Source organism: Leptosomus discolor, chromosome 2, assembly GCF_034619465.1.
Source record: "Leptosomus discolor isolate bLepDis1 chromosome 2, bLepDis1.hap2, whole genome shotgun sequence".
NCBI classification, from domain to species: Eukaryota; Metazoa; Chordata; class Aves; order Leptosomiformes; family Leptosomidae; genus Leptosomus; species Leptosomus discolor.
Window position 1 is genome coordinate 3,139,864 of NC_141392.1, and position 23,953 is coordinate 3,163,816.

A 23,953-nucleotide genomic window follows, 5' to 3' on the forward strand; every position below is an offset into this window, starting at 1 on the left:
TAAGTGGATGTTGCTTATATACTATGTTTTAGGTATCAAAGAAGAGCATACGTAACACCTAAATCCTATATCTCTTTCATCAATGGCTACAAAGAAGTTTATACTGAAAAGTTAAAGAGTATTAGTGAACAAGCCGAACGTATGCAAATTGGTAAGCAAGATACAGGGATAACCATCTGTTTCCATGTATGGTCTCAGATGATCTGTAGTTTTGATATTAGACTTCTTATTCAGTGATTGCTTAAAATCAGTTCTGCTGGATCACGGTCCGAAACTGGTAGCATATGAGGACTGTTTCCAAGCACTCCAGCTATCACCCACTCACAATGATTCTCTTAAAAAAACACCTCAAAGAAGCTGCCAGCTTAATATTTCATCTCAGTGTTACATTAAACTTTAATATTTCCAATTTAGCATTTGTAATAGAAAGTAGTACTTGAAAATGGCCAGAAAGAGCATCTGATTTACCAGTGTAGAGAGAGGTAGCTCTGAACACCGTTATTAATTTACTTCTGGACTTGTCTATGGAAATTCTCACTATGCAATCTGAGCGCTTCACAGCTGGTTTATTTCAGATTTCTTCTATAGGATAAGTAGCTGTTACTTGTGGTCACTGTAACTAGAGACCTGGAATACAGAAAGGTGTGATTGAAATGTCCTAGTTTTGGATATCTGTTTGAAATTACCTAATTTTTGGCATTCGATTAGTACTTAATGGGTTCAGAATACATTTCCAGTGTTCTCTGGCTTGCATCTAGACATGCTTTTGGAAAGGTACAAAGGCAACTGAACAGCTTAGGGAACTTGATCTTTATGGGAAAATAAATTGTATATCAATCTAACAGAACAGAGAATTCTACATTATACGGGTTTTGATTTTTTTCATACAAAGGTAAAAGGATGTAGCATTCACAATATGATTAGTAATGGAACTGGCACACCTCACATGAATAAAAGAATAGAATAAGAGTATGTTTTCAAAATTAATTTATAAGTAGTAACCTAAGGAACCTCAGCACTGTCAAGAAAATTCCACATGTAGATTTTCCTAGCCTCTCGCATGTTATCACTAATTCCTTATGTGGTCTTCAAAACAGAATGATCATGTATGGATGACCATGTACACGTACATCTTCTACTGCAGGGTTGCTCAGAAAATCATGTCTGTCAGTTTATGGGCAATACTCATGCCAGTTATAAAATGTTCTAATTAGTTTCACTTGCATAAAAAAGATGCAAAACCCAACAAAAATAGTGGTCATCCCTGACTCCAAATGTGCTCCACTGTTTACTGCATCCTAAGGGACTTTCTCCAACAGTTTTTTATGAATTATTTAGCTACTACCTCTCATATCCATCCTTTAATCCTTAGTCTTTTATCACTTAATGTCAAAAAGATTTAGAAGGTTAAAAAGATTAACCTTGAAAGTTGTTTCAGTTTGTTAGGAGATTATCCCGATATGGGATTTAAATTTTATGTTATTAAACTCAGCTGAGATAATCTCAGTCTTCTCATCTCCTTGTTGAAATGTTTTTCCTGTATGTAACGATGTCTGTGCCAATTCAAGATGCTTGTAAAGCAGCAAAATTCTAAGAAATACCTCGATCAGTGCTGATTTCTAGAAAAGTCTCTGGCTTGAGCACACTGAAAGCGTGCTTGTCAGCACTGCACTATCTATACGAGCAACACATTTTGAAAGATAGATTGGATGAAAAATCTTGTAAGACGGAGGAAAAAAACTGAGACCCAATGAAAATTACAATTAGTTCTGAATGCTTAACATCTTGTGTCCTCTCAGAATCCGTCTGGGGAATCCTTGGTAGAGCACCACATGTGTAGATAATGTCTTTTCATATAGAACTGGGGTTCTACAAGGAGACCTCAGTTTACCTCTGACAAAGTGGGCACGTCATCCATTTAAGCAACTTGTTGCTAAATTTCCTGCTGATTAAAAGTGAGAGAAATTACATCCTTGAGGTGCTTAGTATCTTAAAGATTTAAAATTTTTTTCTATATTCTTTACTTTTCTGCAGTAATCATCTAGACAAGTTACAAAATATGTTGAGAAGAGATAAAGAGAAGAAGAGATAAAGAGATAAAGATTACTTTGATTCTCCCTATAGGATCAAAACATACGGTGCCTTTTTAGCTGGCTTTAGATGAGTCGTAGCTGCTATGAGTAAAGTTCTTACATGGGTTCTACATATCCCCCTGAAAAACACTGTTCCTGTTTCTAATGCCCAAATCAGACGTTCGTTTATGACTACAAGAACTAAAAAAAAAAATTATCTGCTGGCATGATACTGATGTAATGTCTCTTGTGATTGGAAGCATGCAGGAGACCTGAAGAAGCTATAAAGGTTTCTTGTTTGCCACTGAAATTCTTCAATGCATCTCGTTCTGCGTGTTCCCATTCATTGTCCATCTTTCTTTCTTCTCACTCTAGGATGGGTATCACTTTCCCTTTCATACCTTCTCTTTCAGAACTTGTTTTACCGTGAAGTAACAACTGTTTTGGAAATGGCTGTCAGAGTGGGAGGTGGGCGTAGAATGTTCGTATGTATGGTACCTCTGTTCCTCAGAGTATTTTAGGAAACGGCATGTGTCTGGGAAAAGGAAACATTCTAAAACATCTCTCCTGTCTCCAAGTCAATGTCTTTCAGTGAATATACCCTTGAACTTCATTGTTGAGTGGCAAAATAACTTGTCTTTTGAGGAAGAATAATAAAGAGCCTATAGAATGGCAGTAGCCTAGTCATGAGGCAGCTGTGTCAGAAGAACGAGAAATGTGCTAGGAGAGAGTGCTTGTCTGTGTGAAATGTGGTAACAGAAAAGTGGAGAGATATCACAGAGAAACTTTGCGTATCAAATGTGTAACTGCAGGTGTGCTCTGACTCCAGCCTTTAGGGAGAGAGGGAGAGAAGGGGAATGCTTCCAGACAAGTTGTGAGATTTTAAGATTCAGTGATGGAGAGGAGAGGATAGAAAGGCTTCAGCATGCAATGTGGAGCTCAGGAATAACCAAAAATCTGTGCTCAAATCTATGCGCAAGAGAGGACGGAAAAAAAGAATGCATGAAGGCATGGGAAAGACTGAATATACAATAATTACAGAGGGAGCAAACTTGCCTCTTTCTGGGCAACCGTTCGTATAAGGCTGAATGGCCTCTAGGGATGGTTGCTGCAGCACGTAGAAGAACTACGACAGGGCTGGCCCTAAGCCGGGAGGGCACGGACGCTTCTGTGTGCTTTTCTGCACTCTGTCACCAGGGACAAGAAAGGGTGAACTCAGCATGCAGGAGCTGGAGGTTGTAATCTTGCTGTGACCTTTGGGTCCACTGCTGGTGACTCCACTTCTTCCCACTTCTTTGTAGAAAGAACTCCTTATGGGAAGGCACTTACAGATACTATTGTTTATGTCATTTCCTCATGTAATGATAGCAACGTGTTATCAGTCTAATTTTCTGCTTGTCCTGTGACTTTGACACAACATATCCTTGACATACCCCATCTTTTTTTTTCTGTTATTTTTTTCTTTTTTTTTTCTTTTTTTTTCCAAGAAGTCTATATAGTCAGCATAAGGACATATTTTATTGCAGGTATTATCCCAGCTATATACTTTTAGGTACTGTTTACGGCTATAACAAACTAGACCTAAGAAGTATGGATTACTCTTTTGAAGAATCAGGCTTATTTATAATAATTTTGCACCTTGTGAACTTATTTATATCCATGAAAAGTGAATAGTACGCACAATCATGACAGTATGGCTGCTTACACCCACTTCATCTTCTTTATACAAATTTAAATAAGAACACAAGGTACAAGGCATTTGGGATCTAGAACTAGACTGTATTATCTCACAAGGAAAAAATAGTTCTCATTCTTCTGAATTTTATCTTTTTTTAATAGGTCTGTCTAAGCTGATGGAGGCCAGTGAATCTGTTGCTAAACTCTCTGAGGAGCTGGCTGTTAAGAAGAAGGAACTGACTTTGGCATCTATTAAGGCAGATAAAGTAAGTACTTGTGTGTTCAATAGCAAAAAGCAGTGGACAGCACCAGGATATATATAGATGGGTAAAGCGCTATTGCAGATTTTTCTCATCATTTCTACAAGCCAAAAAATGTTGTGATCTAAAATGAGGTTTCACTCTGCACTCTCTAGCATGTTGTTTCAGCATTTGCTTCTGAAAGTGAGGCACTTTGAGACTGCCGCAGAGGTTGAGCGCCTTCCTTGTTCTCCCATTTCTTACCCACTCCTATAAGCATCAGGTTTCATTTTTTGTTTCAAGGTTTTTTGCGTGCTTGATTGACGTTTATTAGATCTGGGGTTATGTGCACTTACTTGCAGATAAGAAGTTCACCCTTGATAATGGGACTTGACTATTTCAAAATTGCTTAGAAAAAAGTTCCCCACAGTTCAGTTCCTTTTTTTTTTATATATATTAACACAATGTCCAGGTGCTGATGAGATTGGTGGTCTGGTAGAAATCTAGTTTCCAGACTGACTCTCTGGAAAGGTATATTAGGGGATGTATTAGTAGGGGCATTCTGTTTTCTGACAGATACCGTAATGCTACGATGGTGCCTATTTAGTGTGCACTGCAGAGCAAACTTTTGGCTGGTGACAGCTAAGGGACTGCCTGCATTCAAGGCATTTCATCTCATAAGAGAGAAAATCATACCAGAAAGGGATGAAATTATCCTTCTAACATTTCAGAAGTGTGACATATGCTGGTAGAGTTCACTTTAGTTAACATTTATATTTGATGTACATTTTGAAGTAGCTCTCTGGCAATCATTCACACAGCCTCTTAGTTGACACCTTTTTCAATAGGGCCCTAGTTACGAGTCATCAGAAGTAGAAGATGTGAACAAGTAGTAAAAGAACAGACATTTATTTGAACTACATGTAATATTGTTCAAATTCTGTACATTTCTTTCTTTCCCGTAGTAATGAGCCTATAGAAATCAGAACTGGATTTCACATAAAAAAAAATTGAGGGATTTAGGGATTTTATCTGTAATTTTTTTCTCACAGGTATTTGGGAGCATTATTTATTTATACAGAGTACCAGCCTTGACCCTATAGCTGATAGTGGTCAAAAACCATTCTGACACCAAGGGTATGTTGCACACGCACAAGAGAATGAAAAATATAGGTACAGAGGAACCAGACACAAATGGATGACTTCATGCTGTGAATTCACATGGGTCTATGCTTGAATAGACTAATTAAAATTAATCTTTTTAGGCTAAAGGAGTGAAAGAGAGGCTGATCATTGGTGCAGAGGGTTCAGTCTTCCATTACTTTTATTAGTTATACTATTTCAGTTTTTATCTGCAGAATTAAAATGAAAAAAGCAAATACTTATTGTATTGAAAAAGTATAGGTTTAAATAGGATAAAAATCCATCATAGGATAAAAAACTGGCTTTAAAAGCCACTGAAAGTTCTTCTATCCATCATAAAAATAGTTTAGTTTTTACTATTCAACTCCTCATGAGACACTCATACGAAATTTCTTTGTAGGGTTTCTGTAAATTGTATTACCTTTTATTCCATAGTTACATAATGCCATATATAGTTAGGGTTAGCTTTACATTTTTCTGTATAATAGCCTTTACATATCACAGAATCATAGAGTGGTTTGGATTAGAAGGGACCTCAAAGATCATATAATTCCACCCCCCTGCCATGGGCAGGGACACCTCCCACTAGATCAGGTTGCTCAAGACTCCATCCAACCCGGTCTTGAACACTTCCAGTGATGAAGCTTTGTCTTGTGTCTGATAACTAAACTACTTGTTCCACAATTTTGATGTATACATTCTGTGTGTTTGTAATCAATTTCAGGTACTAGCAGAAGTCACAGAACGTGCTGAAGCTGCAGCTAAAGTGAAAAATGAAGTCCAAGGAGTGAAAGATAAAGCACAAAAAATCGTAGATGAAATTGATTTAGAAAAAGTGAAAGCAGAGACTAAACTGGAGGCAGCCAAACCGGCATTAGAAGCAGCAAAAGCTGCACTGAATGTGAATAAAATTCTTACATTTTAATTCATTTAGTACTATTTGAATGATCCATGAAAGAAAGGCTAGAGCCACCAGCATGCAGTTGTCACTTGGTTTTGACTGCTGTCACCAGCTCTTCGAAGTTAGAGGTCATCTCTCTGAATATTTATGGAGCTCACATTTTGCCTTAAACACATAGAGATTATTTTATTGTACTTGTTCTGCTTCCTCCAATATTTGATCATTACAAAGGTGTAAATCTTTCCAAAAGTTCCAGATGCCTTTAGAATATCTGTTATTCTGAATTCAAGAGCACACTTCTTGTGCTAAAAGAGTGTTTTTTCCTTTTCTCTTAACCAGCTGTGTATTCTTTTAAGACAAATAAAAAGCTGTCTCTTCCAAAGATCTCAGTTTGATTTGGAGAGAAACAGGAAACAAAGGGGGTCAAAGTTGATCAGTCAGGGTTAAGAAATTTGGAGGCACTGCTGTACTACATAATTTCCTTATGCCACTGTGAACAATTAAAAAGTAAAGAACTCTGGAATCAGAAATCAATGACATATTTTCAAGGCATTCTGTTCCAGTTACAAAAAATACTGAGTGGAAAAAGCCAGAAAAGGAGCATTGTTTGCTCTTACACTGACATTTAGATAATCAAATTGCTGAAACTTCCAAAAATGCTCACAAAATTCACTCATACAATGTGTATACATTGTCCTGTGGTTTCTATACTGTATCTGTAACTATTCCTTCTAGACAGGTAGTGGCATGCATGTATTTTGTAGACACAAATCAATATGTTAGTTTTGAAGTTTTCAGTTATTTTTTATTTTTTAGTTATTTTTATTTGTTATTGAACTAAGCAAAGTGTCAGTGATGCTGCTAGAAAGTGCAGTAAAAAAGCAGTATCTCGTACCTATGATAAATTAAAAACCATCCAAAATAACCAAATCCATCTCAGAATAAACGATGACACTTAACCCTTAAAAATCCAAAATACTATTTTACCAAGGAAACTGCTTTTGATTGTTCTATGCAATTTTACAATATACTTTTCTTCAGACACTTAGAGTGATAAGTTAATGCTGCTGTTCCATGTATCTAAATTTGATTTTTGAGTGGTGTCTTTACCATTGAGAAAATATTCTTGTCTAATGTGTACTAGTTAAAATTAAAGTCTCATGAAACTATGACTTTAGTTAAAGTAAGCCCAGTTCCTCACTTTTTCTGTATGTACTTGGTACAAACTTGCCTCAGAGAAAAGTTTGACAAACAACCATTAAAATCAAGATATTGAATGGGAAAACAGAACAAGGATATTGATGCAGGATTCTGTTACGTTATTCTTCAAACAGACCATCAAACCGGTGGATATCGCTACTGTTAGAAAACTTGCAAAACCTCCTCACCTGATTATGAGAGTCATGGACTGTTGTCTGCTGCTGTTCCAAAAGAAAGTAGATCCAGTTACCACGGATCCAGAAAATCCTTGCTGCAAGCCATCGTGGAAAGAATCATTAAAAGTAAGTAGAATTTTCAAACAGCGTTTCTTGAACATCAGAAATAGCAACTTGCATATCAGAGAATTTATGGTGCTGCTTACTCAAAACAGGACAGAATTTTGCAAGAAGGCAAACGTATGGTTTTAAGATAGACTTAACATATGAATGGAGTTTATTTGGTAGGAAGTTGTAGGCGAATTGCTTAGACTTTTGCAGTAGGAGCTTTAGATTTTCCTTCTCCCATTCCTAGCATATGACCTGATAGCAAATAAATAAAGGATACCAATCGTGTTAACCATACATGAGATAAGGGCGTTCTGGAAAACCTCTCTTTCTCTTTGGGAACTTAGAGGTTCACATTTAAACAGTCTTTTCTGATCCTCCTGGGCTCCTTGATTGTTTGAAAGATTATTTGACTGACTAAGAGATAGTAGCTTTTCCCATTCTGTCTTTTTGATGTTCCAAGCCCAAAGTCCTTGATCAGACAGCCATCTCTTCCTTCTAGACTTTCAGCTTCTCTCGGGATATTCTTTTATTTCCATGCCTTCTCCCACCATTCTTTCAATCCTGTTCTACCTCTGTTAGTGTATTAACTTGCCAATATTATTGCCTCATTTTTTTTGTCATGTGAATGAAGAAAAGTTATATATTTTAGATATGAATAGGGCTCTTGCTTTTTATTTAAACTTTTCCAGGAGTTAAGAAATCATGAAAGCTTTTCATTTTTCACTGGCATAATGAAATGGGATAAGCAGTTATTCCATGAGTTGACTTTAACATGTTAAACATTTGTTGGAAAAAAGTTAAACCCAATGATTTCCCTTTCCAGAAGAATTTAGATCACCTTTCACAAACGCGTAAGCAGCTTTTTTGGCATTCTTTAGATAATTTACGAATGTATCTCTGAGGCTTTATCTCAGTCCAATTTTATTTTATTTTTTTTATGAAATGCTGCTTATTCAATGCTTTTTAAATGGCAACACAGGAATATGGAAGGTGGAAAGTACATCAATAACTTCCAAGCCTTGTTACTGAAGTGTAACTGCTTAAGACTTTAAAATAATTGAAGGCATGTGGAAGGAGTTACAAGTGAATAGCACACGCATAATATTAACTGAATTACCTCTTTCCAGAAGAATTTTAGGAACATTTTCTAACATACTCAACTATGAACAAGCTCTTGAATCTATAATGTCTAAATAGCTTATAAATATCCTGTGTTGTTTTTTGCAGCTTATGAGTGGCCCATTCTTGCAGAGTCTACAGCAGTTTCCAAAGGATTCAATCAATGAAGAGACAGTAGAATTACTCCAGCCTTACTTTAACATGGAAGACTATACACTGGAGTATGGTGAAAAGGTGTGTGGTAACGTGGCAGGACTCCTCTCTTGGACGCAAGCCATGGCAATATTTTATGGTGTTAACAGAGAAGTCTTGCCTCTTAAGGTAATACAACATCTCATGCTTTGTGTTTGCTTTCCATGTAATTTAATTTTATTTACTTTAATAGTAGTAGGATTTAAAAAATATATTTAGATAACTTCATTCAGACTTAATTGCCTTGTAGACTTTGGTGGCTAAGGGTGATAAAAGCAGAAACCCCCCATATCCTCTTCTTGATTCTAGACAGAACACAGAACAAAAAAGATAGCCCACATTGAATTTGTGTGCTCTGGTTTACTGTGTACAGTGAAAGGTGTTTTCAGTCTTTGTTTTTATTATGTTATAATTACTTTATAATTGTCTTCAAAAAGTTGTACCAGGATCTTTATTCCTTCTCTAAAAACTCCTGCAAACAGAGGTTTGCAGCTATTTTACCTCCTTCGCTTTCACACAGTAAGTTGGAGGGAGCGGAGGACTGATATCTTGCCCAAATATTGGCACTCTGAAGAGACTCTGAGCTCACTGCAATAAAGGAGTTATGTTGCAATAGTGGGAACCAAACTGAGTAAAACATTTTTAAGAGTAATTTTTACTTCAGTGTGGGTGTTCTTTTTTATGTTTGTGAACATTCGCATTAAAAATTTTATCAAAGGCAAAGACCATACAGAAACTCAAAGGCACTGCTTTTTGGATCCTAAACCAGGTATTTGATTACTACATGTGGCACAGTTTATAAAAAAAGTGCGGGGGGAAGCATCTGAATTGTGATTCCAAACCTTTTCCATGTTTTTGTCACTGGTAGAAGTGGTATTTACAAAAGCAACAGCAATGCAGGTGGATGATTCAAAAACATTTTTTTAATGAATCTCCTGAGTTCAGCATAAATATTAGTGTAGGAGCAATGGGAAGATTCACTGGTTTAAGACCACGGTTTTGTAGTGAGTAAATCTGTGCTGTTAGCTGATAAAGGACCGATCTCCTGTTGTTGCAATTGTTGATAGCTACAGAATGTACAAATAAAAAAAAAAATAAAGCATATAATCAAGCAAGAAGATTAAGTGATTGTTCCTCTAGGCTAATCAATACGTACGGATCAGATACTTCCTTAACCAGCTTCTTTGAATTTAAACTTTTTTGAAAGAAATGAAGTGGACATATAGTAGGAACTTTTGAGTGCTACGTTGTTATTTAACAAAAAAATCATGTCTGCAGTATCTATGTGACACAGTTTTCAGACTAAATATTTTAAATATTTATATAAATATTACTATAAAAGTTATTTTGCTGTATTATTGTCTCATGATTACCAGCTAAGCAGGATTAAAATAATTCATCAAAGCACATTCAAATCTTGTATGATTACTGTTTTAGTATTCCTTCTCTTTGCAGGCTAACTTGGCAAAACAGGAAGGCCGCCTGAAAATAGCTAATGCAGAATTAGCAGAGGCTCAGGAGGCATTAGATGAAAAGCAAGCTGAACTGGATAAAGTGCAGGCCAAGTCTGATGCAGCAATGAAGGAGAAAATGGTGAGAGAAAAGTATTTTAAAATGATGAAAAGTGCTTGCATACAATACTGTTGTGTGAGCAGGAATTGATACAAACACACATTTAGAGCCTGCTACCTTGAATGACGTGGATGAGATTCAGGTATGAAAAGAAGAGATTTAAACTATGCTCTCCCATATTTCCTTCTTTCTGTGAATAGGAACATGCCAGACAATAGATGCACTTAGAGTTCTCAAAAATTAAATATATGAAAGTCATAATAAATATAAGGATGAAAAAACTCTTTAGATTTTTGTGTTTGATTATTAAATTATGCAGGACTTTTTTTTTTTAATTTTAGGACTTGCTGAATGATGCAGAAACATGCAGAAGAAAGATGCAAGCAGCCTCTGTGCTTATAGATGGACTGAGTGGAGAGAAAGTTAGGTGGACTCAGCAAAGTAAAGAATTTAAATCTCAGATTAACAGGTATCCAATTCATCAGAGAAAAAAACCCCAAACCTGTAAAAACTGAAGAGCTAACAAGCAATATAGTAGCTATAATAGTTGTTCTTCATTTTTCTCCTGGAAATCTTATAGTTACACAACTAAGTGGACTATCCCGAAATAGTTTTGCTACAAAAATATTTTGGAAGTACAAATAAGCAACAGTTTTCTCCTTAAATTGTCCTCGGAACAGAAACCTTCTTATGTTTCAGAAGCTGGTTGTCTAAATCAATGGAGATTGAAATTGTACAACACCTTTTAATTATGGGTTTTTTTTTCCTTTTCTAGGCTTGTGGGAGATGTACTGCTCTGCACAGCTTTTCTTTCATACTGTGGACCTTTTAATCAAACCTTCAGGAAGCTTTTGCTTAAAGATTTATGGGAAGCAGAGATAAGAGCCCATGAAATCCCCTTTTCTGAAAATTTGAACCTGATTTCTATGTTGGTAGATCTGCCAACAGTAAGTTCTTGGTGCTTGGTGGGTTTCATTTTAATGCCAATTAACATATTCTGTGACTGTTAGGCAGCATTATGTTTGTTTGGAACAGAACTATAATCCCCAATACTGCTGTGCAATGTAGTTCTGTGGTTTTCAAATGTTCTTTTCAGTTTCCACTAAACACCTTGGTATGGAGCAAAGTTTAGATAGATATATTACACAATTACACAATTGCCAGTAAGACTGCACTTTCATGTAGCTTATTTTGAGAACCCTTCACCACAGATAAAGATCACATATCTACTAAAACAGTGGGTTTGGTTGTTAGCTTTTGGTTCTGTCAGTATTACCCGAGTCTGCTTTCAAAAAAAAATTTATATCAAAAAGAACATTTAAAAAAGAATGTATAAAGTCTTTTCATTCAGTGTGAAGGTATGAGAAATCCAACAGAGGACAATGCCAGAATCTTCAAGTTTCCTCCAGTAAACATTAAGCCCCAAAAGCTATCTTAGCCTGGTTTTCTCCTAATCGATCCCAGTGTTTAATTTGGCTGTCAAGCTGCCTTTTGAGTTTCTTACACTTTTAAAATATATTTTTTGTCATTATATATAATTAAAAATATCCATAAAAATAAAATCCTGGAAATATTTTTCCATCTACATTAATCATTTTTCAGCAGGTTTAGATATACATCCCCTTTTGGCTTGTTATTCCCATTATTTCTTAGAACAATTGTAATTGAAGGATAATTACAGTGAGATTTTATTCCAAACTACTTTTTTTTCCTCCCCTCCCTCAGATTAGTGAGTGGAATCTTCAAGGACTGCCTGGAGATGATCTTTCAATTCAGAATGGTATCATTGTCACTAAGGCAACTAGATACCCGCTTTTGGTAGACCCACAAACTCAAGGAAAATCGTGGATTAAAAAGAAAGAACAGGATAACAAATTACAGGTGAACAGTTTTTAAAGGAATCGTGTGCTTTATTGTATTCCTTCAAACATTATTGCTTTATGGTATGTCTGCATTTCAGTCACATGCATATCTGAGATAACTTTAACTTGTGTGGAGACTGACAATGACATAGATGTGTCAGGAGGGATCTTGACAAGAGCTGTAAACCCTATTCAAGGACTTGGGAAAGATGATAAAATAAGTAAATACCGGTTTGAAATCCAGCAAGAAGTCTGAAAGAGAAGGAGGTGGCCTTGTGTTCAAAATTGCCCCCTGTATAGGGAACATACCAAAGTGGTGAAAAACACAGTAAGAGAGCACAATATGAAATTATTAAATGAGAGTAAATTGGGCAACTATTAGTAAGGTTACAGACAAAGGGAGGATAACTTACAGCTTTGAAAGTGCAGCCAAAGTACTTAAACCGATGAAGTCCAGAATTTAGAACCCGAGATGATTTCATACATGAAGTTATTGCTACAAAGGATAACCAGTTGAAAGCAAATCCAAGACAAATTTGGATATCCTAATGTTACTGCGATTTTAATAGCTCTTTTATAGCTTGAGACAATAGATTTAAATGTCTGCTCATAAAATATAGTGCAAAGATATTCATGTGTCACCTGTAGTTGGCATCACAAATGAAGTAGCGTGGGAAAAGGAACGTGATTTTAAACCCCTTAATATGAATGTTGCAAAATCTCGTATGTCCTCCTGAATCTCCATGTATTTTCGGGGTTTTAGGATCTCCAGATTTTGAAGATTGTAAGTATTGGAGTAAAAGGGATGTGAAGTTCTTGCTTATAATTTTATCATTAATAAAGCAAACTGTCAGAACCACAGAAAAGTTGAGGTTGGAAGGGATCTCTGAACATGATCTAGTCCAACCTCCCTGCTTAGATCAGGATCTACTAAAGGAAGTTGCCCAGGACTCTGTCCAGTTAGGTTTTGAATACCTCCAAGGATGGAGACTTCACCAACTCTCTGGGCAACTTGTTTGCAAAGCTGTTTTCCAGTAGAATGGCTCCATTTCAGACCTGCAGAGAAAAACCTTGAAAATAATAGGAGAACTTTCTGAAAGCCAAAACCTAGAAAGCCATGCAAAATTAGTGGTTTATTTATTTATTCATGTTTTTTAATTATTTCATATACTATGAATCCCATTCCATGATATTTCAAAGATCTGAGTTCATAATATTGTAACAGCGACTCATTTGTTAGACTGAATTCAGGTTTCTGGAAAGAATTTCTCGATGCTTCATGCTAAAATTAGAAAATCTAGTCCTCAGGACAGACACAGAACAGAAAATTAGCAGTTATGTGTCTCTGATTTCAAAACTGTATGTAACACCTTCAATTCCCAACAATCTGTATCAGCTTTATTTGGTGCATTATTACTCTCATAATGAAGTTTGTCGGATTCTAGTACAGCCAGTCTTTTAATTCACCTTTTCAAGGTACTTGTCATTGTATGCACAAGAAGTATTTCTGCATAAACTGCTGCATGGTCAACGTTTATTACTTTCTTTGAACTGCCATTAACAAAAACAATGAAAAAAGTTCTCATAGTTAGATCTCTGGTTTTCACGTAAGACTTTGAAGAAATGTTTTTGTCCTTATATCAATTTATAATTTACTTTTTGAGGTAACAACGTTGAATGACAAGTATTTCCGTACACACCTAGAAGACAGCCTTTCACTTGGACGATCACTTGTGATTGAAGATATAGGTGAAGAGTTGGATCCTGTCCTTGATAATGTATTAGAAAAGAATTTCATAAAAGCTGGAACTTCTTTTAAGGTTAGTAAACAAACAAAAGACCTGGAATAAGTAGCTGTCTTTGTGATGAATTATATTTTACCCTTTTATTCCAAACCTCTGCTAAAATCAGGTAAAATCTGTACTAGTTAGGGTAGTGCGAAGACTCAAACTGAACTAATAAAAAGTAGGAGACAGAGCCTCAGCTGAGTTCATGAGTAAGTTCATGAGGTTAAAATTTGAGTTTAACTACTGGAGTTACTACTGAAGGTTCCAAACTGGAACCAGTTATGTTTATACTATTGAAAGCTTACAATATTTTCTATTGATTTTCAAGCAATTTCATTTTACATCCTTTAACAGAATTAACAGAATTGAAAAGATCTCGCTCTTCCTTGCATTGTTTGTAGCAACTGCAGAATCTTTAATCTGGAAGAGAGTTCTTTTCAGGTGGAACAAGCCAAAACCCATGAAGTTTTACTAATAATATTAAGTATATTCCCAACCTTGAAAAATCATGAGTGTTTCTGACTTTCATCAGACGAAGAAATCACTCCCAAATTTTAAAAACAACCCCCCTTCAGACATCCTGAGATAAAATGACTGCACATGTTGAATATTTCCATATATATTTTTCTCAAATAATCTTAATTAACTGGCTGGGATATGAGAGAGATGGTAGACCAAATTGTTGATGATAATGAAAATAAAATGATTGCTGTTTTTGTGGAATAGTTTTACTTTGACTGTCAGAGCAAACAATATGCTTAAGCGTGTGGTTTGGTCCTACTGCGTCTTAAGGCAGGTATTTGAAGTGGCCTTGGAGGATTATACACAGTGATCAGGTTTCCTTGCAGCTTTCAAGTTAGACTTAACTTCTCTAAAAATTTCTGTGGAAAATTCCGAGTAAATTTATAGTTCCTTTAGAAATATTCTTTAAGATCCACTTAGTCTTAATAAATATAGAACTAATTTCCAAAAATTTCTGTTCCATTGTTGGATCATATAATTACCTTTTCTCTGAGCACAAGAGAGCAATGCTTTCTCCAAATGTTAATAGTTTCTACCATCTTCATTTGAGATGTGATTAGAAGCACAAAACCTGAACCAAATGGTTCTGAAGCCATTAATTAGAATCCACAGTGGAAGTAATCCCTGTATTTTTTTATTAGAAAATATATTCTAGTACATTTCTAGTTGGAATAGAATGGTAAATAGAAAATAAACTTCTTCTCTTTCACATTTCAAATAACGTAGGGTTTTTTTCTGGTCAATATTATTGAGTTGAATAAAGCCCATTTTCCTCTCCTTAATACAATTCTAACTTATTCCACAGGTGAAGGGAGGGGAGTGCTACTTTTGTAAGATATCCTAACTGCTGCCTTTAGTCATCGATCATTATTTTCCTGACAATTTTGAATTGTGAAATAAACTTCCTCTCTTTCACATTTCAAATAACGTAGGGTTTTTTTTCTGGTCAATATTATTGAGTTGAATAAAGCTCATTTTCCTCTCCTTAATACAATTCTAACTTATTCCACAGGTGAAAGTTGGTGATAAGGAAGTAAATGTTATGAGTTCATTTAGACTGTACATTACTACAAAGCTACCCAATCCTGCTTTCACACCTGAAATCAATGCAAAAACGTCAATTATTGATTTTACTGTTACAATGAAAGGACTTGAGAATCAGTTACTGAGAAGAGTAATTCTTACTGAAAAAAAGGTAACCTAACAGTACACACAAACCATAGCGATGCTTATTTTTTATTTATTTAACTGGCTTTAGTACATAGGGAAAAAGAAATGCTCAAATAGAAAAAAGACATCAGCCATTTTCTAAAATTTTCTTGAGATTCAGTATAGAAATTTCCAGATAACAAAAATACATCTAGAGGATCTTCTATGTAAGCCTGTCAGTACAACCCAAACAATTAAGCACAAGCATTTGGCATTGATAAGATACTTCATAAGATACTGAATAAACATTGCTTAGAAATAAGAGGATGCTATAAAAACATATTTTGGATACCTGAAAAGGGAAAAGGCACATTTCATGACTGGATCCAACTCTTCACCTATCTCTTCAATCAGTTTTCATGAACTTGAAAAATCAGCAGCTGGATTTTAAGTAAGACTCGTAGTCAGAGTCCGTAAAGTATCATGCCATTTTCTTGTTTTTTAATAATAGGAGCAAGAGGCAGAACGAATTCAACTCATGAAAGATGTAACTTTTAATAAGAGGAAGATGAAAGAACTGGAAGACAATCTTCTGTACAAACTAAGTGCAACCAGAGGTTCTGTATCAAATAATTAAGCAGATGAGGCAGATTAAGCTGATTCACCTTTCCACACAGAAACTGATTTATCCATCCAAGATACAATAAGAGATTATCCAATGGTAGAAATTTGAAGGATGGTGATTTACCGGAGTGTGAGGGATTTGGTACTGTAGCCTGCCACTATGTAAAACTCTCGACACTAAGTACTTTTAACACCTAAACAAAGCTTTCTGACACTCAAATAAGATAAGGTAACTGATCATGGGCACATCCTTGATCCATTGAAAAGGCAAAGTAAAATGGGTTTAAATGGCGTTGGGAAGTCTTTTGCAGTATATTAGGAGCCTGCACATGATAGATTACCATCTCTGGTGGAAAAAGAAGGTGGTAACTTCCAGCAAATCAATCAGCAAGTGGTTGAGATGCATGAATACTGTTGTGTGACTATGGCATTTAGGACCCTCAGTCTTTCTGACTTTGAGCATACCAATTAACAGACTTTAAAATAATTGGAGTACTGTGTACGAATATGTGTTATGTGCATAGGAAAGCTGACTTCTCTAGTACATGCTACAAACATGTATGCAGCATTCTGTTGGTATAGAATCATTGATATTGACATAGGTTGAATGCATTTATTTAGCCTGTTGAATATAAAAATAATTTTTAGTATTACATATCCTGTTTGGTTTCCATTTTAAAAGCTTTCTGCAATTCAATGAATCATTTCCACTTGTTATAAACAATTCCTGTAATATGGCTTTTTGATTTTTACATATATGAAGTGAAAAAATTGTTATGATAATGTACTGAACATACAATATTTGACTTTTTAGGTTCACTAGTAGATGATGAATCCTTGATTGGTGTTCTGCAAACAACTAAGCAAACAGCTGCTGAAGTAGCTGAAAAGTTGTCTGTGGCAGCAGAAACTGAAGTGAAGATTAACACTGCTCAGGAAGAATATCGACCTGTTGCTACACGTGGCAGCATTCTTTATTTTCTTATTACAGAAATGGGCATGGTCAATAATATGTATCAGACTTCACTGGCTCAGTTCTTGAAGTTATTTGATCAGTCCATGGCCAAGTAGGAAGACACAGATTTTTCTACTATTCAGATGTTTGTCTTTCCAATGTATTTGCTGTTATTAACATGCTTTCTTTGTGCTTTGTTTTCACAATTCAGATCTAAGAAGTCTCCTTTACCTCAGAAAAGAATCTCAAATATTATTGAGTATCTTACCTTTGAAATTTACTCATATTTTGTTAGAGGCTTGTATGAAAACCACAAATTCCTCTTTACCCTCTTCCTGACGTTAAAAATTGACCTTGAGAGAGGGCATGTGAAAACCAGAGAATTCTATGCACTCATTAGAGGTAAGTGTAAAAAATTGTGCTATATGTGGAGCTGATTTTGACTTTTTAAACTATTGTACCTTTTCAAAGTGTAATTTTTTGGCTGCATAGTTTCTACCAATAGCTTTGTGGGAGCTGCCTCTGTCCTTACCCCTGGTGCAGTCCAGTGGAGTTAGATGCAGTTCTCCATCGCAGTTCTACCTCCACCATTTATCCAGGCTGCGTTCTATCCTGACATCAAGGTGATAGTTTTGCTTCTCTCCATGACTTGGTTTAATAATTGTGTATTTTTGTACTATATTTGTATCCTTATTTTTATAAATTAGATCACTTCTTGCTCCTTGACTTCTTGCTCCTTTGCTTCTCTGCTTTGGTGAAGCTGAACAAATCTACCTCCTAAGTTGCCAGAACAACTCCATATAAAGTCCAGGAGGTGCGACAGTCTTTTATCAGTTTCAGCTTGAGCTTTCTCTGGCTTTTGCCAACCAGCTAACACTGACTTTTAGAGAACATCATGTGTTTCTGTGGCCCAGTTGGCCAGGTCTGCCTCCCCTGTGCTCTGTGAATTTGTGCCTCTGCTGAAAAATGTGATCAGGATTGCTATGTGGAGGGCCATATAAAATCTGTTTGAATTTTTCAGTGTTCAGATGAATCTGACAAAGGTCTAATGCCAAAGTAGTGAACCTAGATTCGAAGATCATTATCTGCCTCTAATGAATAAAATGGGTAGGAAACAAGATTAAATTCACTTTCTGTTTTGCTTTCCAGGTTTTTTTGTAATGGTTTTATCCTTTAAGAATGGTATTCAGCTACCAGTTTACCACTGATGTCAGGCAGGGCATGCTTGGAAATTCTTTCAAAATGAACTGTCTGCTTTAGTGAAGTGTTAGACAAGGAACCATATTTCTTGGCTTCTCAGGTCATGGATTCCTGTTTTGCCAGAGGAAAATACACCTTGGGCATCTGAAGTAGAAAGTGGTCATTTACCCCTTTTTAACTGATGAGAATCTGTAATAAAATACAGGAGTACTTTTAGCAATTTTTGTCTAGAACATATGACTGCAGTTTCCTGCCTAGCTTTGCCACAGTTGATTTGATAGTGAGAAATCCGTCTGGTGAGTAAAATGACACTGAGAAATTCTTCTGATGTACAAAATGACACCAAAGTAACAACAGATTTTTCTATAATTATTCACATGATATTAAATAAGATTGAGAAGTGGGCAGATGCCTAGCCAAATTGTCCTGGACATTCTTCTGCAATGAATTGTTCAGTTTTCCTCCTTGGATGAGCAGTTCTTGGTGCAAAATGATTGCCATGCATCATTGGGCAACTGAAGAAAGGGTTTGTTTGAAAAATAAATCTCTTCCTCTTCTTTCCGTTTCTTTTCCAGGAGAGCTTTCATGGCTTATTGTCAGCCATCTTATCAGGGAACGTCTCAGTGAGATAAGCATTGCTATTTGAAATGAAAGAGTTTCCAGAACTTGTTATTCATCTAGTCCCAGGAGATTATAAACTCAAAATCTTTCTTTCTGCTAGAGTACACAAATTGAATTTCATTCTATCTTCTGTATTCCATTACAGCCAAACACTAGGCCCTTCCTGAATACTTTAATGCATAAGTTGAAGGTAACCTTAAGTCAGCAAAACAGAGAAAGCAGGTCCCCAAATCATAGGAAAATAGCCTCCTGTGATGGTGGTACAGAATTTTTATTAAAACTGTAGGAAAAAAAACAAAACAAAACAAAACAAAATCAAAACCAAAAGAAATGAGAAAATCTAAGCAGGTAGATTTTGACACTTAGGTAAGCTGCATACTTTACCAGTAAAAAGTGAGGGACTGGAGGGACTGGCACAAGGGAAGAATATGCTCTTCTGCAGCAGAAAATATATTTACTAAGAAGCTCCATAAATATTAGAGAGCATTTTACAGAAGAATTGCAAAACATCTTTGGCTTTATTGACTTAAAGCCAGAAATATTGCCAAGTATGCTATTTTGGTGGACAATTAATAATTATGTTATGTTTGCAGATGAGAAAATAAGAATTTCTTTTCTTTTTAGGAATAGTGGGATAAAATATAGACCGTCTTCAGAGGAATATTTTTATCTTTCAGATAAATACATAATTACCTTTACTGTATTGTCAGCACAGATGAAAAGGAAAAGAGATTATGAAAGAATTTCCTCTACTTCAAATATAATCAGTATCATTGTATAAACTTTTAACAACAAACTATACGGAGCACACGATCTGCAGCGAGAGGCTGAGAATTGGGCTTGTTCAATGCAGCGAACAGAAGGCTTAGGGCAGACCTGATAGCAGCCTTCCAGCAGCTGTGAGAAGGCCATGAAGAACACAGAGCCTGGCTCTTCAGTGCTGCATAGTAGGAAGATGAGAGACAACAGAAACAATCTGAAAAAAGAGAGGTTCAGAATGGGTGAAAGGGAAATTTTTTCCTTATGAGGACAGGCAAACATTAGAACACATTGTCTAGAAAGGTTGTACAGTCTCCATCCTTGGAGGTTTTCAATACCAGACAGGATGAAGACCCGATTTTATCTCATAGCTGACCCTGCTGTGAACAGGTTGGGCTAGAGATCTCCTGAGGTCTCTTCCAGACTAAATTATCCTATGATCTTACGAAATAAATGCAAAGTACAAAAGTGCAATTATTACCCTGGTAAAAATTACATGGGCTAGAAAACGTAATTTTAAAATAAACGTCTTGACCCCTGGAATGTCATGGCAATTCATCAGAGTGTTTTTATCCACAGGAGGCGCAGCATTGGATCTACAGGCTTGCCCACCCAAACCGTTCTGCTGGATTCTTGACATGACGTGGTTGAACCTAGTGGAATTGAGCAAACTTCCACAATTTGCAGAAATTTTGAATCAGGTGATATCTAGAGGTTATTTTTTTAGTGATAATAACCAGTTTCCCAGTCATAATTGGATCCATATTTTACATTTGGAATGCACAAGAGATGTAGGTAGTTAGACTGAGGCCAGAGAGATACAGAATAAAGGCATAGACATTTACAGCTAGGTAGCATGAATGGGGGCATATTTATTTGCTCTACTCTTTTTTTTTTTAATGTGTTTTGTTGTATTTTTTGTATTATACTCATTGAGGTAGGAAGAGAACAGTTGCAAAGAACTAGTAAAAAAGGAAGTCAGTGAGAGAGACAGAAATAAGGAGAAAGGATAATAAAGTAGAGGTATCAAAAAGGCTCAGACAATCTATGAGAGTCAGATTTTAATTTACAATGTTCTATGTTCTGAGTCTGATAGATTTTTATTTTTTTTTCTTTACAAGTAAATTGCTGCTTGTTTTTAAATACTCATTTCCACTCCAAGGTTAACATATTATTCAGATATGACAAGCTAGATATAAAAATATCATTTATTTTCTCGGGGCATACATGAGCTTATATGCATATAAGCTTGTGACCTGTTTACCAGTTATTTTCTTTACTTTGGTAAATTTATCTTTCTCTAGTGTAGTTAAAACACTCCCTAAGCATCTTTCTGTACTTCCTAAGCATTCCTTGTTATTCCTTGTCCTGATAACCAGGACACGAAGTTGTTCTTGCTGTTACAGCATTGGTCAGCCTAGTCCATTTTGTGATGACGTTTGGTGCCCTGAAGGGTAGCAGAGATTTGATCTAAATGGGGTACTTAGAAGTGGTTCTGGCTGTTTCCCAACTCTGTATCAAGGCAAGATCTGGATACGTACCAGCCCCTTTCCTACAGGTTTTGGTTTCTGGAGGTATGAAAACAGGATTTTGAGTTAGGAGAAACCTGGAGGAATTCTAGTTAGCTCTTCACTCTGGGTGGCTCAGGGCACTGGAACCCAAAAGTACGCCACTGCACACTTGCTAACAATATTTAAATTTAGCCATGGGGTTTTGAATTACGTATTTTGCTTTTAATTTGTAATTGTAATGGTTCTGTTATAGACTTTTCTAGAATTGGTGCAAACAAAATTTCAGACTCCAAAATACTTGGGCGACCATGTTACACCAAAAGGCCTCTCTTTTAACTGATTTTGTAGCTCTAACTTAAAATTACCTGTGGTGGGTTGACCCTGGTTGGATGCCAGGTACCCACCAAAGCCGCTCTATCACTCCTCCTCCTCAGCTGGACAGGGGAGAGAAAAATATACCAGGCTCATGGGTCGAGATAAGGACAGGGAAATCACTCAGCATTTACTGTCACAGAGAAAACAGACCCAACTTGGGAAAAAAATGTAATTTATTACCAATCAACTCAGGAGGAATGAGAAATAAAACCAAATCTTAAAATACCTTCCACCTCCACCTTTCCCTTCTTTCCTTGGCTTAACTTTACTCCTGGTTTCTCTCTCTCCTCCCCCCGAGCGGCACAGGGGGACAGGGAATGAGGGTTGTGGTCAGTTCATCACACGTTGTTTCTGCTGCTCCTTCCTCCTTAGGGGGAGGACTCCTCACGTGCTTCCCCTGATCCAATGTGGGGTCCCTGATCCAATAAGGGGTCCCTTTCACGGCAGACCGTCCTCCATGACTTCTCCAGCGTGAGTCCTTCCCATGGGCTACAGTTCTTCATGAACTGCTCCAGCGTGGGTCCCCCATGGGGTCACCGGCAGCAAACCTGCTCCAGCGTGGGCTTCTCTCTCTCCACGGGCCACAGGTCCTGCCAGGAGCCTGCACCGGTGCGGGCTTCCCACGGGGTCACAGCCTCCTTCAGGCATCCATTTGCTCCGGCGTGGGGTGCTCCACGGGGTGTAGGCAGTCATCTGCTCCACCGCCCATGGGCTGCAGGGGCACAGCCTGCCTCACCGTGGTCTTCACCACAGGCCGCAGGGGAATCACTGCTCTGGTGCCTGGAGCACCTCCTCCCCCTCCTTCTGCACTGACCTGGGTGTCTGCAGAGTTGTTTCTCTCCCCAATTCTCACTCCTCTCTGGCTGCAATTGCTGCCGTGCAATCACTTTTTTCCCCTTCTTAAACCCATTATCCCCGAGGCGCTACCACTGTCTCTGATGGGCTCGGTCTTGGCCAGCGGCGGGTCTGACTTAAAGCTGGCTGACACTGGCTGTCTTGGACATGGGGAAACTTCTAGCAGCTTCTCACAGAAGCCACCCCTGTAATCCCCCCGCTACCAAAACCTTGCCATGCAAACCCGTTACATTACCGTATATTTACAAGTTGAAAAGTGACAATTAGGTGATTTTAGTAATAGATAGAGATGGAATATGGGAGGGTGCCAACTAGGATATCAATGAAAAATGCAAATATGGCAATAATGTTTTTAAATACTTATTTGCATCCGTTACATATGCTGTTCTATTTGGCTCATCATGTTAAATACAACTGTATTATTATTCGTTTAGATACAAGCAGAAAATTATTTAAAGTAAGAAAAAAACCTGAAAATGGTATGCCTAGTTCTCAAGGGGTTGCCTGTGTTTTTCTTTTTTTCTTGCCAGTTACAAATCTTTTCCTCCTCTAAAACTGAAGTCCTCCAGTCCCAGATGCCTAACTTAATTTAATAAAGACATGTTCCTCTTTAAACATTTACATGACCTTGTTCTTTTTCACACTCTTACTACTTCCAGCTGTGGTTGAGTGAGAGATGGTACAAAGAAAGATGTAATGAAAGGTTAATGATTTTACTGAGTCAAGTGAAGTCCCTGTAGCTCAGTAACCTATCTCTGGCTGTGGCCTGGCGTTGAGAAGGTACCTCCTCTGAACACTCTGCTAGCATGTGCTCAGGTTGATAGCAGTTACCGTAGAACTGAGCTATTTGCTCACAGAGTAAATTTTTTTTCTCGGATTATAGTTCAGAAAGGGACATTTGGTGTTTGTGAATCTCTTTGAATTAATTTCATTATAGGCAATACCTGGTTGGAAGAGGTCTCTGTATGTTCATTTCTCACTCCTCTCCCAGACCATTCTTGACTGGACGGTACTGGGACAGATTTTTCTGTTCCTCTTAGTATTTTCTTATCAGAAGGAATAATTTAATCACAGTATGTTCCTCTAGTAGTACAGAATCCTTCTGCTAACTATTCATTTTTCTTACATAGCTGCATGTGTTTGGAAGGGGAATCCATGGATAACAGATTAGCTTAAGAGCCTGCATCTTAATACTAAAATTTCTATTTGTAATAGCTCAATAGCAATTCACTTGGCATGTGTCTTAAATGCTAGAGACTCTTAATGTTACTTGTAATGTATCCTAATATAATAACAGACTCTCATTAAAATATACATTTACAAGGGGACAT

The 23,953-nt window shown here is 36.8% G+C and overlaps 1 protein-coding gene across 2 annotated transcripts in view; it reads left to right on the forward strand.

Annotated features, from left to right (window-relative positions):
* Positions 1 to 23,953, forward strand: part of DNAH8 (dynein axonemal heavy chain 8) — a 141,692-nt gene that overhangs the window by 95,680 nt on the left and 22,059 nt on the right. For both annotated transcript variants that reach the window (XM_086460546.1, XM_086460547.1), the window contains 15 exons: positions 33 to 151; positions 3,912 to 4,015; positions 5,856 to 6,032; positions 7,367 to 7,534; positions 8,747 to 8,959; positions 10,286 to 10,423; positions 10,744 to 10,871; positions 11,178 to 11,349; positions 12,128 to 12,283; positions 13,929 to 14,084; positions 15,586 to 15,768; positions 16,234 to 16,339; positions 17,161 to 17,413; positions 17,513 to 17,703; positions 20,461 to 20,582. In XM_086460546.1, the coding sequence (XP_086316672.1) occupies positions 33 to 151; positions 3,912 to 4,015; positions 5,856 to 6,032; positions 7,367 to 7,534; positions 8,747 to 8,959; positions 10,286 to 10,423; positions 10,744 to 10,871; positions 11,178 to 11,349; positions 12,128 to 12,283; positions 13,929 to 14,084; positions 15,586 to 15,768; positions 16,234 to 16,339; positions 17,161 to 17,413; positions 17,513 to 17,703; positions 20,461 to 20,582 (2,386 nt within the window). The remainder of the gene's footprint in view (positions 1 to 32; positions 152 to 3,911; positions 4,016 to 5,855; positions 6,033 to 7,366; positions 7,535 to 8,746; positions 8,960 to 10,285; positions 10,424 to 10,743; positions 10,872 to 11,177; positions 11,350 to 12,127; positions 12,284 to 13,928; positions 14,085 to 15,585; positions 15,769 to 16,233; positions 16,340 to 17,160; positions 17,414 to 17,512; positions 17,704 to 20,460; positions 20,583 to 23,953) is intronic.